At 35.5% G+C, this 18,042-nt stretch overlaps 1 protein-coding gene across 1 annotated transcript; it reads right to left on the bottom strand.

The window, feature by feature from the left end:
* Positions 1–7,983: 7,983 nt before the first annotated feature.
* LOC127161868 (uncharacterized) lies at positions 7,984–17,025 on the bottom strand. The gene is made up of 16 exons (XM_051104622.1): positions 16,965–17,025; positions 15,960–16,054; positions 15,685–15,820; positions 14,507–14,755; positions 13,847–13,950; positions 13,604–13,758; positions 12,616–12,706; positions 12,439–12,531; positions 12,184–12,354; positions 11,933–12,050; positions 11,656–11,747; positions 11,424–11,541; positions 10,564–10,668; positions 10,270–10,470; positions 9,965–10,138; positions 7,984–8,564 (listed from the first exon to the last, which is right to left on the bottom strand). The coding sequence occupies exons 1-16, from the start codon at positions 17,023–17,025 to the stop codon at positions 8,356–8,358; spliced, it is 2,172 nt and encodes a 723-aa protein (XP_050960579.1). The 3' UTR covers positions 7,984–8,355.
* Between the last annotated feature and the right edge of the window lie 1,017 nt (positions 17,026–18,042).

Here is an 18,042-nt window from a genome sequence, read left to right as displayed (position 1 = left end):
ATTCAGTGTTGGTTATGGGAACATAAAAAATGTCCAGTTTTCTGGACATTAGAGGGACATTTTTAAAAGATATGATGTTCTTTCAACTCTCAAACGTTCTTTCAACTTAATTTTGATTTAAAACTCAACATTCTAGGAACATTGATTTGTAACATTCCAACAGCATAAAAATATCCAGTTGCCTTAATGTCAGTAGAATGTTATTTAAGGTTTAGTATGATGTTCCTGAAACATGCATTCAATCATTCAAACACCTGCTTTGAACAAGCACTGAAAGAAAGAGAAATAAGAACACAAATTTCAGCCACAGCCTTAGAAGAACTGAAGATAAAAGACATTAAATCTCTCAAGATCTGATTAAACAACTCCACAAATAGCATTACCAGCTTCACTTACAGTATTACTAACCAGATTGACTTTATTTCTGCCAGATGTCTACAGCAGTTCTTATTGAGAATTGACAGGTTTAGATGTTGATGTTTCTTATGGAAAATGTTAAGTTTGAGGTCATCATCCTGGAGATCTGTGTTTGCTTTAGTTGGGCTCTTGACCCTTGGCTTTTGTTGAGTTGCTTCTTTTGCAGTAATTGCAGGTGTTTTCAAAAAACATTAGGTAACATTTACTAACATTAAGGTGTGAGACACTGCAGGTGAATAGGGTAAATAAATAATAGTTATCACCTTACTTACCCAGTTGATTGATTATATTGATAATTGCAAACATTTTTTTGCATTACAAGTTTTCTAAAATCTTTTAGGTTTTAATATGCAAATAATACATTATTTAAAGAAATATGCGCTAATTTGCATACATTTCTAGTACAAAAATTTAAACACTGGATGAAGTCAGTTTCAAAATTCTTGTTTAATTTTTTTTGACATATTAGAGTCAAATGTTTTTACAAGGGGAATTTTGGGTATATCATTTTGTCACTCCATAATTCATAAAATACTTAAAACAGGCAGAAAACAATATATTTTCAAAATTTTTAGGAGAATAGAATGTTGTATAAAATCAAGCAAATTATATATGAACAAATCCCTCTGTAAAAACCTTCAGGATATAGAAAGAAATAAAAATGTAAAGTTTGGTGTGTGTAAGAAAACAGCCTTTAAAAATGTGTAATGTAATTGAAATCTATTGAAACAAATAGATAAAGTGCTATAAAATAAACACTTAACAGTGTCTTTTGGATGTTTTCTTTCCACTAGTCTGAAAAAACACTTTATGAAAAACCAAAAAGCAGAATCTTAAAATTGAGAGGTGCATGAAAAAAAGTGGTTTTACCTGCATTGTCTTCCCTTAAGGAAACATGGACATCTTTATGTTGTTGAAATGTTACAAATCAACGTTCCTAGAATGTTGAATTTTAAATCAAAATTAAGTTGAAAGAACATTTGAGGAACATCATACCTTTTTAATACATTCCCCTAACTGACATTTTTTATGTTCCCAGAACCAACACTGAATATTTGAATATTTGTCATAATGTTCTTATGACAAAATTGACTTCATAAACTTTATATTTCTTTTATAGTTTTATATTCTTGTTGTTGTTTGTTACACTTAAGCTTAAGCTTCATTGGCTAACTATATGTTTTTATTTCACACTGTCTTTCATTGTTTCATACATCATCAGCCCCTACTCATCCCATTGCTACCCCTCCGGCTTCTACTCTTGTCATTGCTACCCTTCCAGCCCCTACTGTTGCCATTGCTACCCCTTCAGCCCCTACTGTTGCCGTTCCTACCTTTCCAGCCTCTGCTCTTGCAATTCCCACCCCTCCAGCCCCTACTCTTGCCATCCCTACTCCTGGAGGAAACAGGCGGAAGAAGAAGAATGGTGGGTGTATATATATATTTTTAAATATGCTAATTTATTTTTTGAGTCCAAGAATCTAATGATTGTTTTGCTTTGGAAATGAATGTACATTTCACCAAAAACAAATTGTGTATTTCAGATTGCTCCCACAGCACCCAGGACGTATACAAGGGCGATGTTTTGAAGGAACGAGTCAGAGAGGTTGGTCAGGCATTGCAGTAGAACATTAAAGAATGGATGATATTGCAGAGTTAGCACTGAACTTATTAACATGTATCACTTATCTACGTTGCACATGATACAATATGAAATGATATGATGACATTTTACATTTGTGGTTATTGTACATAGTATTACATATGCATAGTATTGTATGCAGACTGATATCGTATACTGTGTGTGGACAATTTAACCCATTTAATCCCTCCAGTCAGTATAGTGATCTGTAAAAAGTTTTCATTTATAAAGCTCTAAAAACCTTACTGACTGATGTTTTAGTGCACTTCTTACAAATATGGAAAAAATAAAGGGTCTTAATTAAATATGTGCAGTTTCACATGATTTGTGCAAATTGTCACATGACCAGAGGAGTTTATTTCCTTTGTGCACCTTGAGAAGATGATAAGTGCATCAAAGCTCCAAAATGAAAGGATAGTAATGTATGTTAACATAAAGATATGACAAAGATTTTTGGTAAACATTATCTTTAAGGTTTATGGATTAATATATGAATTCACATATATTCAGTTTTGTTGAGTGTGGTCATAGAATGAGTAAATGATGTTGATGGTCAAAATAGTGACCGGTGGGATAAGTCAACATACCCGTTTTTAATTTTTCCCAGAAATGAAAATATCCAAATGATGTGTCATTAGTAACCCTTTGAAATAATCAATAATTATTTTTTTGGAAAAGTGTGTGAAAAATTGTGTTTTATAGTCACAATTGTGAGCAAAGGGATAATGTGTGTACTGAATTAACATATTTCTGCAGTCATAAAAATTGTCATATATCTTAGCCCAGCTATTTTAAACAGTTTGATCACATTGCAGGGTTACTATTAAGAATTAAAAAAAATTGCAACATTTTAGTGTCATTTTCACTAACAACTGCAATTGAATTTATATTGTATACTTAACAGTGTCCAAAATAAAAAGACTTATTTATAAAAGTGTCTTGATAGATATTGCATGTGTAAACCTGCTTAACTATTTTAAAGTGTAAACCTACAGATTATGAATTATAGATGGTTACTTACAGTTATCAGGGTTTTTTAAATGCTTTTGCTTCATCATTAGGGGATATTGTGTGTAGACTGATGAGGGGGAAATTTTAAATCAAAATATTTTTAACATATGGCTGCAACAAAACAAAAATTGCAAAAATAGTAAAGGGGTCTGAGTTCCTGAATGCACTGTACAGTATATCTACCTTCTTTCAGTTTGTGTAAGTGGTAGTATAGACAACAATCAAACTAAGTTTATATTCTGCTTTTTCTTTAGGGAAGGAAGGAATACCTTCTGAAATGGCACCCTTGCAGTTTATGGTATGTATGGAAATCTTCCTTCCTCTTAAACTCCTTTATGTTTTCAGTGCTGTTTGTTTGTCTGTATGGAGGATTACACAAAAACTACCTGCCTGATTCTTATGAAAGGTGTACCAAGGATATACCCATGACTTTTTAGAACGGATCCGTCACTAGGCACAGCTTCAAATTTTTCAAAATTGTGCGACACAGCATTTGGCCTTAGCAGAGGTCTGCACTCTTTGAGTGCCCCTTTAGGTGTGCAATTATAAATATAATATAAAAAGTCACATGCCAGCAAAAAATGCCATTCAGTTGAGTGCCTACACTCTTAAAAATAAAAGTGCTTCACAATGCCATAGAAGAACTTTTTTGTCTAAATGGTTCTATAAAGAACCTTTATCATCTGAAAAAACTTTCTGTTTCACAAAAGGTTATTTGTGACAAAAGGTTCTTCAGATTATAAAAAAGTAAGAAAAAGATGGTTTTTTAAAGAACCTTTGACTGAATGGTTCTTTGTAGAGCAAAAATGGTTCTTATATGGCTGTGAAGAACATTTTAAAGCACCTTTTTTTTAAGATTGTACTTGTTCACAGGTTATACATAAACTTAAAAATCATGTATCATGAACCTGTTTAAGTATGGTGGCAGTAATTCTTCCTCAGGCTGATTTGGGAGGTTTATCTGTGATAATGCTGTCACTGTGAGCACTGAGCAACACCCTCACTCTTCAACATGCGCTGTCCAAAGGCCACGTGTGTGGTGGTGGCTGCCTAACGAATGCATTGCCAGGGCATGCCTTCAAAGCGATCAGGATGAAAGAAAGGGAGGATGGGGGTCAAATGGATTTTATTTACATTAGAAAAAAGTTAAAAATAATTATTTTCTTTTTATGGCCCAAATTCATTTCAGTAGTTAAAAACAAAAAGTGGCAAAAAATGTAATATATGTATGTAAAATGATAAATAAGAATGTATTTGAACTACTAGGGAACTATAGCAATTACCAATTACACTGGTAATTGAGTCTTATTTCTCAAAGGCCCCAAGTTGTACAAAGTAGGGACTCATTAGCCAACATATATAAAATAATGTGTGTTTCACTTTATTTTGATGGTCCCTTTAAAACATGGGCTACACCAAGTTATATCGAAGAAATATTTTGGGATGATTACAAGATTATATTTCAGTTAATCTGTTTCTGCAGGGTTTGTGAAATTGCACTGTACATTGTAGAAAAGCATTAAATATTTATTCATGTGATTTATATAATGTTGGCTATTTTTGTCACCATGTAAGTGATAATGAATGGTGTCAAATGACAACCAAATGACAAATGGCTTTGTAAGTTGTTGAACTCATGAAGATAATACATATCCCTTACTATACACATGCTCTCTGTTTTCATTTCAGTGGAAAAAAATGGAGAAGCACCTGGGTGGAGGAGGATTCCTTCCTTCTGTAGTGTGTGTGAGACTGTGTGAGTGTGTGTAGTTATTAATAAACAGTTGTCAACAGTACAATGCCAAATGTCTTAGTTGGCCTCACTCTTTTAGAATGCACTTTCATATACACACGACATGTTCTGTCAACATTATCTGCGATGGAGGATTCATCACACATTAAAGCTGATTTGTTTTTGGGTACCAGTACTGTTGTCAAATAACAAATAAAAGTCCTTGTTGCAACAGAGTTCTTGTGTTTATGCTGTTTTTTTCAGTCACCTTCATCATAGGAATATAATCCCCCAGGCTCTGAAGCTGCACCAGCAAATGCAGTAAACATAGCTGTCTGGAACAATGGCTTAGATTTACCTGGACTTGCAACCTGGCATGCAGAAACCATGACAACATCCATACTTCTCTTTATGATTCTTACATGTGTGTTGTACTGATATAAATATAATTTGACTCTCACCTGTTGTGTCAACTTGCATGCAACTAACATAATTTAAAACTACCATTCAGGTAGTTATTAAGTTAAGGAAAATAAACATTGTGTTCCCTCAATATAGGGGTCAAATCTCTTCAACAGAAGATAACGTGGTAACTTTTAAAAGTGGGTAATTGTCATCTGTAGAGCTGAACATAATCACAATTAAAATGAAAATTGTTAGTTGCCGCCCTGGTCATCTGCATGGAGCCCACAGCCTTTAAGGTACATCTGCATGGAGTATACACACTGTAAAATGTAATAAGTTAACTTTACTTACAAAAATTGATGTGTTAATTGCAAAATAGATTGCTTTAAAAGCAATCTACTTTTTTACTTCTGTTCCCTCAAAATCAAATAACTGATTTCATGATACATTGCTGCATCAATAGAAAGAAACTTACTAATCACTATAATGGTAAGTTTATTTATTTATTTTTTTAAATCAACATCAATTTATGAAGTCAGCTTAAGTGATGTTCTCTTAAATATTTCAATTGTATTGAAAGTTCAACATTCAAAATGACTTTTGGAAACTAGTGAAGCAAAGATAACTGCAGACATGGAGGAAATGAGTGAAAAGTCTATTAAGAATTGTCCCACCTCAAAAACCTTTTCATCTTCTGTTGCTATTTTGCACATTACCAACATATTATTGCACTGCTCCCTCTCACTGGTTTATTAATATTGTTGGTTCATTTGAGGTTACTGGAATATTTTACGTAAACTTTACTCAAAGCTGTAAGTAAATTGTTTTACTTGTCTTGAAAGTAGCTGTAACTTAATAAAACCTAGTAAGTATAGCAACTAAGTAAAGATAACTATATCTAAGTAAGGTAAACTATTGGATTTTACAGTGTAAGGTAGGTGACCTATTGACCTCAACGGAGTGAACTAATATATACCAATACAACAAAAGTACTTAGGCTGGGAAAACTGAATGAGATACATGGAGGCAACAGGTTAGCTACTGTGAATACAACCCCATGATACAACCACCAACCCTTAGAGCAGACTGGCAGGTATACGTGTTAGCCAGTTTTCTTTGTCACACAGGAAGCCGATCACTCCTGCCTTAGGCCTAGTTATCATAAAAAGCTGGTTAATTGGTATGCCTACCTTAGTCTGCGCTGAGTGTGATGGTCGTAGCATGGGGTCATATTCATGGTAGCCTACTGTTGCTTCCACATGGATCAAGGATATCAGCCCCTACTCTGGCACAACTCTCATGGGTTATTACACGACTCAGTAATGGTCATATCAGTCATTTCTACATAAATCAACGTTTGACACATGTGATGTAAGGCATTTCAATAAACATTTAGAGACCTCTACCAGGTTGTGTGTTGCCAAGAGGCGAAGCCAAAGATTGGAAAAATAACATTCCTAGGGGTCGCCACAGAGTCTGAGTGTGTCAGGTATAATTTCACATCTCTCCCTTACTTTACATCATAGTGGGTCATTATATTAAAAATGTCATTATTCTATGAGGTCTACTTGTTAGAAATGTCAACCCTAGGTCTAAGCTTAATATCGTGCCTATGAACTGCATGAATCAGACAGGCCTCAGCAGGGGTCACATATCAACAATGGAAACATATGTGATATAGACCATTAAGACACACTTATTTGTTGAATTTGAAAGTTCTTGTTATTTTGAATGGCATATTTTAAAGATGGGCAAGGCAGTCCATATTATCTGGTGTGACCAATACAAAGGCCTGTGTGACCTTTGAGCATTTCAGGGGTATTAAACCTAGGTTTAGCATTTCTAACTTACACAGAACAATGAGATTTTGAATTAAACAATTACCTATGATATAAAACAAGGGAATGAGGTGAAATCACACCTCACTCACTCATAGACCCTGTTATGCCCCCTTAGAAATCTAACTTTTCAGATTTCTGGCTCCACCTTCTGTGAACACAGAACCAGCTAGGGGTTTCAAATTTCAAACCCCTGTATCAATACGTGTCCTATGCCAACATTTCCTAATGTAACTCGTGTGCCCCCACAAGCAGTCTGTATCTAAGTACCTCACAGTTTACAATTAGTTAACAAGCCCATCACGACCATAGTAAGACATTAACAGTCGTCCTTAGCTGATCTTCTGCTTCAGAACTCTGACTTCTGAACACCAAACAACATGGTGGTAAAATGATTGGACAATTATACAAAAGCTAAGACATGACACATGCATAAATCATACGTAAGACAATTTTTACAGCATCTACAGATACTAAACTACTATATATATTCTAATTCTATTCTTAAAAAAATTGTCCCTTTTAGACTTTAACTCTATTCATTTACTGCTTGTTCTCTTTTAAAAAAGAGAACACTAGCTTTTCTAATGTTTTTCTAGTCTTTTTTTATTTTTTTTTTTTTTTATATAATTTTAGACTAACAGAGACTTAGCACTTGCATATCATTGTTCTTTTGTTGATTTTGATTGCTTCCATTGTCCTCATTTGTAAGTTGCTTATACATTTTGGATATAATTTTAGTTTGGATAAAAACGTCTGCCTAATAACTTAATTTAAATGTGAACATTGACCATATTTAGGACAGAACCAGCTCTGTGACATAAGATAATAAGAAGCAAAAAATACTACAAATTTCCACCTGTCACATCTGTATTTGGATAAGATTCAATAAGAACAGCATTACATAAGACTAATGTAATGTAATGTAGTTGCTATAATATCCATAAAGTAGTCTTGGTGTTAGTCATTCAACTACTCATTGTCAGACTATGAATGTTTGAATGTGTTACAGCAGGAACAATTAGGCCTAGCATACAGAGCAGACAAAGCATAACAGCAGAAAGAACACTATAGAAAACTTTTATTTATACAGTCAGTGCCAATTACATCAGTTTGACCAGTTACAGGGGGTGGGTGAGGACACTCTTCACTCTTCATCTGACACTGAAATAAATTTGCAAGTTGACTATTCAGGCAATGGTATTTTACAAGAAATGAGGGAGGCTATCTATTGAAATGGGTATTGTCCAAAACCACCCAAAAAAAATACATCAGGCAAGCAAATGCAAAAACACATGTCAATTCACAAATTAGTCATCTTCAGAATCACTGTCCTCTGAGCTCTCGTATTCAAGTCTTTTACTCTCATCCGGTATCTCCTTGGACCAGTCTTCAGGGTAAAGAGGTCCTAAAGCCAAGCTATATCTTGAGGAAACGACTTGAAACTTCTCCTCCACATCAGCAAGCTTTTCCTGAAGAAGACAGCATAGCCCACAATGCCCCTCTTCAGTTAAACTGCCTAGAAGGAAATATAAAAAAGAAAAGGGAGGCATTAATTAAAGTAATAGAACACTTGCCCCCGGTTTCACAGACAAGGCTTGAGCCTAGTCCTAGACTAAAATGTAAGTCTGAGCTGTTTCAACTGAAATAAAATTGCACTGATTGATCTTAAAATATATCAGTGCCTTTGTTTTGTCTCAAGATGCACACCAGTAATGTTTTTTTTCTAAGCATGTTTATAAAAATGACTTAAATGTCCTAATTGAACTATGGCCTAATCCTGGCTTAGTCTAAGCCCTGTCTGTGAAACTGGGCCATTAATTCTTACCCGTTTAGACTCAGACCCAGTTAAGTTAGCTGACATACATTTCTATCTCTGAACAGCAATATAACAGCATTATAAACATGGCACCTCCATACCCTGACAGCAAGCAACTATTGAATCAATGCTAAAAAATTGTTGATTTGTAAAAATATTTGATTAATATCGCTTTTTCACCCACTATTAATGTTGAAAAAATGTTGAAATTTCAACGAATCACCATTGTTGTGATCAGTATTTGCTTTAGTTGGACTCTTGACTCTTTGTACTTTAATGTTAGATTTTCTTTGTTACTTGTAACAATGTGCTTAGGCAATGAAAACTAAGATCCACTGAAATCAGATGGTAGTGACTAATCATTGTGAGGTTATTTAAATAATTGTTTTCAAGTGTGTTGGGTTTTTATGTGTGATATTACAATGTGAGATTAAAGCAGTGGTACAGATATCATACTTCTATGAATTAACAGAAAATAATTATTTAATAGTTGAATCAATTATTGATCAAGAAACAGCATATGAAACTTAACAATGGTGACAATCAACAAAATAAATTATGCAGAAATGCATGCTGGGCATAGTGCAAAACTCATTCATGACTGCCAGCATGCATTGCAGCTGATCTGTTTGATGATTGTTGTGGTTTGTATGATGAGTGTTGATGTCTAAATCCTTCTGTATATTGTCACAGTATCTTTGTATTTGTGATTCAGAAAATGTACATCAGCAATGAAAGATCAACTTCAATATTACTTAGTATTACTCCTCAAATTTATTACAGCTTGACACCCATCACAAAAAGTAATCTTTTTAAACATTTCTTTTTTAAAGCATCCAAGTGTTTACATTAAAACACTATTGTAAGCACCGAAAGAGAACTTAACAAAAGGCAAGAGTCAAGAGCCCAACTAAAACAATCACTGATCACAATAATGTTGGTTTGTTGGAAATTAAAAAAAAATTTCAACATTAATTGGTGGTGCAAAAGTGATATTAAATCAATGCCATTAACATTGACAAATCAACTATTTTTAACATTTATTCAATGATTTTTACCTGCTCTCTTGCTATCTGGGTAGTGTTATCCTTTGTTCTTACCACGGTTTCCTCCAGACATTTCTGCAATCAACTTCCTAATGCTGTCAGCCAGCCCTCTGAGGTAGGTGCAGTGCTGTCTCATCTCCCTAAGAATTAGAATCTTCTCTTCTTGTAGCCGCATCTTTGACATGTATGCATCGAAGATCTTCTTCTTAGTGAGGATGTTTGTGGATTCTAAAATCAAACAAATGAGCCATTCAACAGGATTGACCTGTAAGCTGAAAAACAGTTGTATACATGCCCATTAAGATGCATCATCTGTTTGCTTAATGTAATCCCTCTCCCTCACAGAAATTGTTCCATACCAGTGCTGTGAACCTCCCATGGCCATATTAGAATTTCCTCCCCACTGGCATGGCCCACCACAGAGAGTCGGCTCTCCACCATCTCCTCATTTATACCCTCCTCCTCTGGCACTTGCTCATTGTATTGTTTGATCGCTTCAAAGAGTTTTCTTTTCTCATCCCCCAATTTCCGTCGCCGCAATTGTCGAATCTTGTTGCTGTCTATAATTTCCAAACACATGACAGAAACATAAAATCCAGTCAGGAGATTTGCGAGTCATGTAAATACAATAAATAGATAAGTGAACAACATACCTGTCTGATTATAGAGGCTTGCTTTTTTTTGATAGACACCCAGACACATGTGCTCTATTGACCGCTGAAGGGTATGTTGGTCACCCTGTCTGGCATCCACAGAATCTTGGGAGGAGACAGAAGCATGTAAACAGACCATCTCTTCAGAATGGGTTATTTATTTATTTCTGATACAGTATTACTGAATTGTTAGTTAGAAGGCATTTGGGACAGAGCCATTTCAGCCTGAGTCAGGAACAGGCTTAGAGACTTGATTCCACAAATTTTCCTGACAGTACATCACTAGCACTATGTCTTGTGATGCATATGCAGTTTGCTACAGTAGCTACATCACCTAAAACTTGATATCCATTGACACCGTAATGTGTAACAGAAGAAAGTAATGTTACTACAGTAACACTTCCTCAACACTGTTAAGCACACTACACTCAAAAAATAGCTCTTATGCTGAACATGATTCAGTCATGGACAATGGTTCCATGTGAATGAAGCATGAAAAACCAAATACAATAATATCCATGTACAACTAACTAGAATCAGTGGTGTTAATTTAAATGAATGGTTTCGGTTTAACTTCAATTTAAATAAATGGTTTTCTTTTAAATTGACACTCAAATAATCCTACAATTAATGCTTCCTGTTTAGTCCTGTGATGCAACAAACTAGATATTACTTTTCTTTACAGATTTAATGTCCAACATAGTACAAGAGTAAAAAAAAATATCTCAAAGCCCCTTTGCAAAGCATGATGGGAATTAAAAATCAATGTTCACTTGAATCAAGTGAACAGCATCAACAAAACATTTTGAGTGTATGCTGTGACTGTAAATAGCCTATTACTTTGAACGTCAATACTGTACCATCAGTGGCCCACTGTCTGACGTCATGTACCCACTGCTGCACCATGTTCTCAGGACACCGAAGTTCACGGCTCAAGTTCTCCAGCCTCTGAGATTCAACCTCAGCCTTACGGACTGCCTACAATGAAAATGCAAACAATCAATTGCCTTTGACATCTTGGACAATATTTAAAAAAAAAAAAAAAAAAGGGTGTTACAACAGGAACTTAATTCTGTGTAATGTGGTCAATACCTTGACATATCTGTTGGACAATGCAAGATGAAGGCCATCATGTTTGCGTCTATTCCACCCAATTGCATGTACAGTCAGCATGTCATTGCGAGCTTTTTGAAAACATATTCAGTGTTACTGGGAGGACTATTCAAATTTTAAAATTTTATTCAGATTAAAATAAAGATTTATCTTATGTATTTGCATATAAAGAATGACCAAAGGAATGAAAGACTACTGAAATAATAACTGAAAGAACAAGACATATTCATGAATGCAATAAAGCAGGATCACATACCAGATTTGGTCATGTACTTTGTTGTGAGGGCACAACGAGAAAGGAAACTGTTCACCATTTCCACCTCTTCCCCTGCAGTTGTGCCGGCACCCTCCTGATTCCTACCACTCCAGGCAATCTAACAAATGTGTGAAACAAAGTTATTGGTTAGGGATGCACCAATCTCAGATTGGCCAAGATATAAATGATGCATTCCCATTATTAATAATTAAATTAAATAGCAATAGTAAATAGCATAATAAAGACAATACCTCACACTTAGTTGAATGGGCCTTGGCATGCATGACTGACAGGAACGGCCTCATTTGAAGAAGAGGGCTCAGTTCAGGCATAGAAACTGAAGTCTTCTGAAGATAGGGCCAGTACTTGCATGAGATGTCAGTGCAGTAGAAATGGATGTTTGTGGCTGCCTGAAGCTCCTTCTGCAGGAACAGGGGATATGCAAATATCTCCCCCCTGTACATGTTGAGACCCTTTAGTATCACCCCATGCCTGCAAACAGCTACCTCAAGACCCTCTTCGTCAAGTTTGCTTGCTCTTCTGGCTGTCTCCCTGGCAGCAGACCACTGACTAGCTCCACAGGTGCCTTTTCCTGCAGTCTGCATGAAAAAAAATAATTTATAATAGACCGCAAAAACAATGCATGTACACAGCAGGGCTACAAACTCTGAAACATTACTAACACTCTTCACTTTACTCCTGATCTCTTCAACAAAAGAGGATACGTCCGCATCTTTGGCAATGAAGATTCCATCAAAGTATGGTTCCTCTGACCTTAATGCAAGCAGAAAATATGCACAGTCAGTGACAGACACTATTTGTTCAGTAGGTTTTAGGTGGTGTGAAACAACTTAAGCCACACTGTTAGACCCTACCAGGCATTTTTACAGTAATATACTGGCAACACTGTTGCTAGCTAGTTACTGTAAGTAAATCTACAAAAGCTCTTACTGTGGTTTAAATGTTGATTATTTCTGAGACACCATTAGTGTTTTAGAGATTAAGACAGATTTTAATATTAATTTTGCCTGAATGTGCGCTCTAATCATCTTTTGGAAAAGGACACTAACACTAACACAAACTGTGACCTTTAAATATATTTTCTGTAAAATTATTATTATTGAAACTAACCGCTTTCTGATGTAACTTCTATCAACAGAAGAGCATAAAGCTACATTTTCACAACTCTCTTTTAACATAATTGCATTGACATGCATTATAAATCACTAATGCAACTACTGAAACAGAGAGAGAGAGAGAATTAAAATGCAAAAGACAACCAAGGCTCAAGAGTCCAACTAAAACATCACTATAATGGTGACTTAAAACATAATCAAACCACTGTGAACTAGAGCTAAACCACTGTTAATTCTCAATAAGATGCAATATGTTGATAGAAATTATGTCTGTAATAAGTGAGGACGTTAATGGTGTTTGTGTTTAATTCTCCTCTGGTGAGATCTTGACGGATTTAATGTGTTCATCTGTTATAAGATGATGTTCATCTAAGGCTGTGTGACTTAATAGATCCTTTTAATGGTGTATCTTCAAAAAAATACATTGTAGAAATTTACTGTAAAAGACCTACAGTAACAAGCTGCAGTGTAAGCTGTGCAGTAAAGCCATGTAGTGTGCACCTTGCATTACCCTTTAGAGTGTCAAAATCTGTACAGTTTTCTGTTGCCATCTGCAGAAACCGCAAGCATGTTGGGTGTACATGCTGGGCAGGTAAAGTGCTCCACATTTGCCATTTTCTCACACAGAAACTGGCAGAAAGTGTATTCCATGAAACTTCTCTGAAATACATCTCCATGTATTTTACCCTTCTGTAAATGTGCAAATAGTTATGAGAAAAATAAAATGAAACAGCCAATGGTATCTAATTAATGCAATCTTCATCCATACTGATCTTACCCTTCCAAACTGCTGAGTCCTCTGCTCTAACAGCCGCAAAAAGCCCTGTCTTGACAAACCCGGGGCAACGGTTTTCATCTCCTCAAATGTGCTGAACACATCAACTGAAAACAGCGTGTCAGAATTTACAGATGCTGGCCAATAACCACTTCTTATGAGGTCGCTTCTGTCAGGTGTCCATTGTGATAGACACATTCTGCACGCCAAACTGGGCAAGTACAAGTCATAACGACCTAAAAAGAATGTAACTTATCGTATGAATATCTTTTGACACATAACTGCAAAAACAAAAAATAAAGTCTAAAACCTACCTACCATTTATGCAAATCAGAATAGTTGCCCTGCCAGCAGATTCAGTAATGTTTGAAGGGCCACAGGTGCACAGCCGGTCAGGTCTCACTGTAGGCAACAGCCGAACTAAAAAGAAATTGCATTTTGAAAAGAGCTTAAAGGACTGTCTGATTGAGTTAAATGCTACAAAGACTAAGTTCACACACAAAAACTATTTCACCAAAATAATCAGAGCAGTACCTTGATTTTTCAATGTATATCTGCCATTTTCTTTCGCACAGCACATAGTTGGTGGAATGGGCCTGTAAAACCGATCGATGCAGGACTCTCTGTTATGGAGTGCCAGTTTTTTGTGGCAAATTAAATCACACTCCATACACAGCCACTCTTCCGGCATGCAGTCTCTGCAACGAATAATGGCAGGAGAAGAGCACTGACTGCATTTATTTTCCTTGACCACTCTGGAGAACAACAAGCAGTCCAGGTGGTAGGGCCTTGCTTTCTGCCACTCATCTTGGGCTGCAGACTGGCGCAAGCTCCATGATGATGATGTTGAAGGACCTTCTGAAGCTTCAACAGTTGTCGCCAGAATCTCCTTCAGTTTCTGCATCTCACTGTCTGTAAGTGGGACATAAAAAAAAGCTCCTCTGTGGTTCTGGAAAGACTAAATTATTGGTATACAATACAGTAAAGTAAAAAACAACACTTTCACACTGTTCATTTATTTAAAATATTGACAATAAGGAGTCATCCTACCAAGTAAGTTTTGAGACAAGTTCTGTTCCGTCACCATAGGTACCTCCTCATCTGGTTCACAAGGATTCAGGACTGAAAGATATTGTGATAAAGTCTCCCGTAATTAGATTTTGCAGTTTGGTGCAAGTAAATCAAACATGGTATTCTCGCAGCATGCAGGCAAAGAAAAATAACTACTGTAATGTTACTGCATCATGCATTGATGTGATGCTGAGACAAAGTTTGTCTGGAAAAATTACTAGCAAGGGGGCACTGGCACCCTGGAATGACAACAACAAAAAATGTGTAGGGATTGTAACAATCAATAGCAGGGATACATTTACAGATGATTCCTCTTCCACTGTGATAAATACACATCCCTAAGAGACTCACTGTAAAATCAAATACAGCAGATTATTCCTGAGTTCCAGTCACTCCATGAAAATAACAAATTAAAAATATTACTTGAAGGACCTACTTCCTCTTTGCTAGCACATCATATTTATAAATGCCACAAACTAAGATGTAAAGAGTGAACACATCTGCATTAGTAGAACCATTAATGTTTATATAAACATATACATGGATGTATTTTACATATATTTAGTTTTATTTATTTATGGATGTATATTATATGTATTTTTGTTTTGTTTTTTTATTCTGCTATGTACAGTGCTCTGGCAATATGTACCTATGTATGTCATGCCAATAAAGCAATATTAATTAAATTGATTTAACCAAGAAGACACAGACCAACCTAGCCTGGCTCCACCCACACCCATTCAAAATACAGGATACAGGCTAAGACCAACCTGTAGCTGAAGAACGCATACGCGTTTCTCCGCTTCTGCTCTTTCTTTTCAGCAGTGGACGCCCTTCACAGTCTCTCTCAATCCACCGAAATTTACTCTTGCGGTTAGAGGATGTTTTTTTCTCATCTTGCTTTTCCTTGCATGACAGAAAGTCAACATTATATGTAAACACAACACCCAACACAACATCAGTGGGTTTTCTCCCATTTTACTTACTGTATGAATCCCATTTATTTGCAAAATGAGCAGACTGCTGTATAACTAAATATACTCACTTTCATTTGAGCTAGAAGCAGATCTGCATGAAACATAGCATCCTCTGCTGCACCGATGTCCAGCTCAGCCATTTCAATTGCTAATTGATAAAACTCTGTTGGAAAAATAAGACATTGACTGAGTGACCAAAGAACACAATAAAAAGTTTTTTACAAGCAATTGGTAAATTTTCAAAACTCTTAGTACTAATATCACAACAGCTCATCAGAAGTGCACTTTTTTCAAACATTTAAGCATTTTTAATTGTGTTAGCACAATACACACAATCACAAAATATACTTTTCACTACACAAAATAAGTGTTTCATCTAAATAAATGTTTCATTCACAGTAACTGCCTTTCATTAATCTATTACTATCAAACCTTTCATTTGCATCTCTTTAGAGACTGCCACATTACAATAACTACACTATAACTGGTATAGTGATACCATTTACTGTATTGGGAGCAAACTCTTCTAGCATGAAACCTCATGGCAATTTCATAACTTTATAACACCTCTTGATAACACACCGAATGCTATTGGGAAAAAAAAATGCATTTTATGCCTATAATGTAATTTAGGTAAGTTAGTGTAAGTGTATTTTTAATGTGGCATCTGTAGCCTGAGTAACTGTAATTGTTTCAGCAACAAGGGTGATTTGAAACATACATATGCATTGTTTGCTACTGAATTAAATTATTGTTAAAAGTACTAAATTGAAATAAGATCATATTGTTGTGTTTCTGTTATTAAACCAAATGTTTTCAAACAATGATTATGTCAAATGAAAATATATACAACTAGAATGAAAGCATGAGATCAGGTGTTGAAAGAATGACTAGCTGGGTTACAAGTGTGATTAGTTTGGATTTTTGTACCAAGAGTTTAGAAAATGTACACCTTTCATGTACCAGGGTGTACCAAAATGGGAAAAAAAAAAAAAAAAAACTGTAAAGAAGGCAAATGGCAATATCTCTTATATAATTACATTGTTGTACAGATTAATGTCAACACGTCTTACCTGCTTGACGAGGTTCGAAGAAGAGGAAGTCGTGGCCGCAAGGGGCAGTGTTTAATGTCATCGTTAACGGGCATTAACGGGTATTTTCCCTGAACTTCCACAGCTGGAAAAACATGCAAGTTTCAAATTTGAGGGTATTAATTCTGTGAAATAGTTATTCCGTGTTTCCCCCCCGTTCTTTAAATTAAACTTTAGCAAACTGTGGTGACGTCACGTAATCACTTACATCCGGGTATTTTAAATCGTGTAGTTCTCACGTTTGGAGAGAGTTTGCACTACTAATGTATTTTACCCAACACAGCAACATTTTTCTTCTCTGAATTAAAAGTATAACAGTACAAATGCAGTAAACACATACTAATGTCTCCTAATCTGTAAGCACTAAGGTGGTACTGAACTTATTGTAATTGTTTCCTATAGTTGCTAAGCAACGGAACTAGGTTGCGTAATTAAAAGGTTGTGGTTAACATGATTTAACATCGATTTAATACATTGTTTTTAGCGAGGTGTCAAGCAGCTGGGAAAGCAAGAAAAGAAACGAAATCCAGCCTCTGGTTGCATGTTTGACTCATATGACAGTAAGGTTTTACTTCATTAAAACGTGACACTTACACGATTTTTTTCAGATCAGGGCAAATTAATAATTTTCACCTTGAAAATAATAATAAAAAAAAGTGGGGTGTACGTTTGTCTCCTTTCTTAACGTGGACTTGTATGCTCCCTGATCGTCAGTACAGCAATATTCCATTCTATCGGTCTAATAAGAAACAAAATAAGTCGTGGCTTTTAAGATTTTTACGGCTATTGCGTATCAACATCCGGGTATTTCTCCACGAAACATGTTAACACAAAACGTGTAAGTTTCACGTCTGAGGAGGTTAAACCGTGACAGCTACACGCCATTTTTTCCAAAGTGGACCAACGTGATATATATACAGATTTAAAGCTCCTGAATTTTTTAATTCAGACATTCTTTACAACTTCAGAGTATCTTAAGTAAGTGAACCTGCCAAACAGGACAACAGGGAGGTGCCAAAAGACCACATATCTATTGTTTGTATCTATTATAATAAAACAT

Source organism: Labeo rohita, unplaced genomic scaffold, assembly GCF_022985175.1.
Source record: "Labeo rohita strain BAU-BD-2019 unplaced genomic scaffold, IGBB_LRoh.1.0 scaffold_76, whole genome shotgun sequence".
Taxonomy (NCBI): Eukaryota; Metazoa; Chordata; class Actinopteri; order Cypriniformes; family Cyprinidae; genus Labeo; species Labeo rohita.
The sequence above is the reverse complement of the archived record's forward strand: the minus strand, read 5'-3'. Positions and strand labels throughout refer to the sequence as shown.

Coding starts and splice junctions, on each gene's coding strand:
- LOC127161868 (XM_051104622.1), bottom strand. CDS start 17,025: ATGACATTAAACACTGCCCCTTGCGGCCACGACTTCCTCTTCTTCGAA. Junction 12,051..12,183: donor CCCATTCAACTAAGTGTGAG/GTATTGTCTTTA, acceptor CACATTTGTTAG/ATTGCCTGGAGTGGTAGGAA. Junction 11,542..11,655: donor TGTCCAACAGATATGTCAAG/GTATTGACCACA, acceptor TTTTCATTGTAG/GCAGTCCGTAAGGCTGAGGT.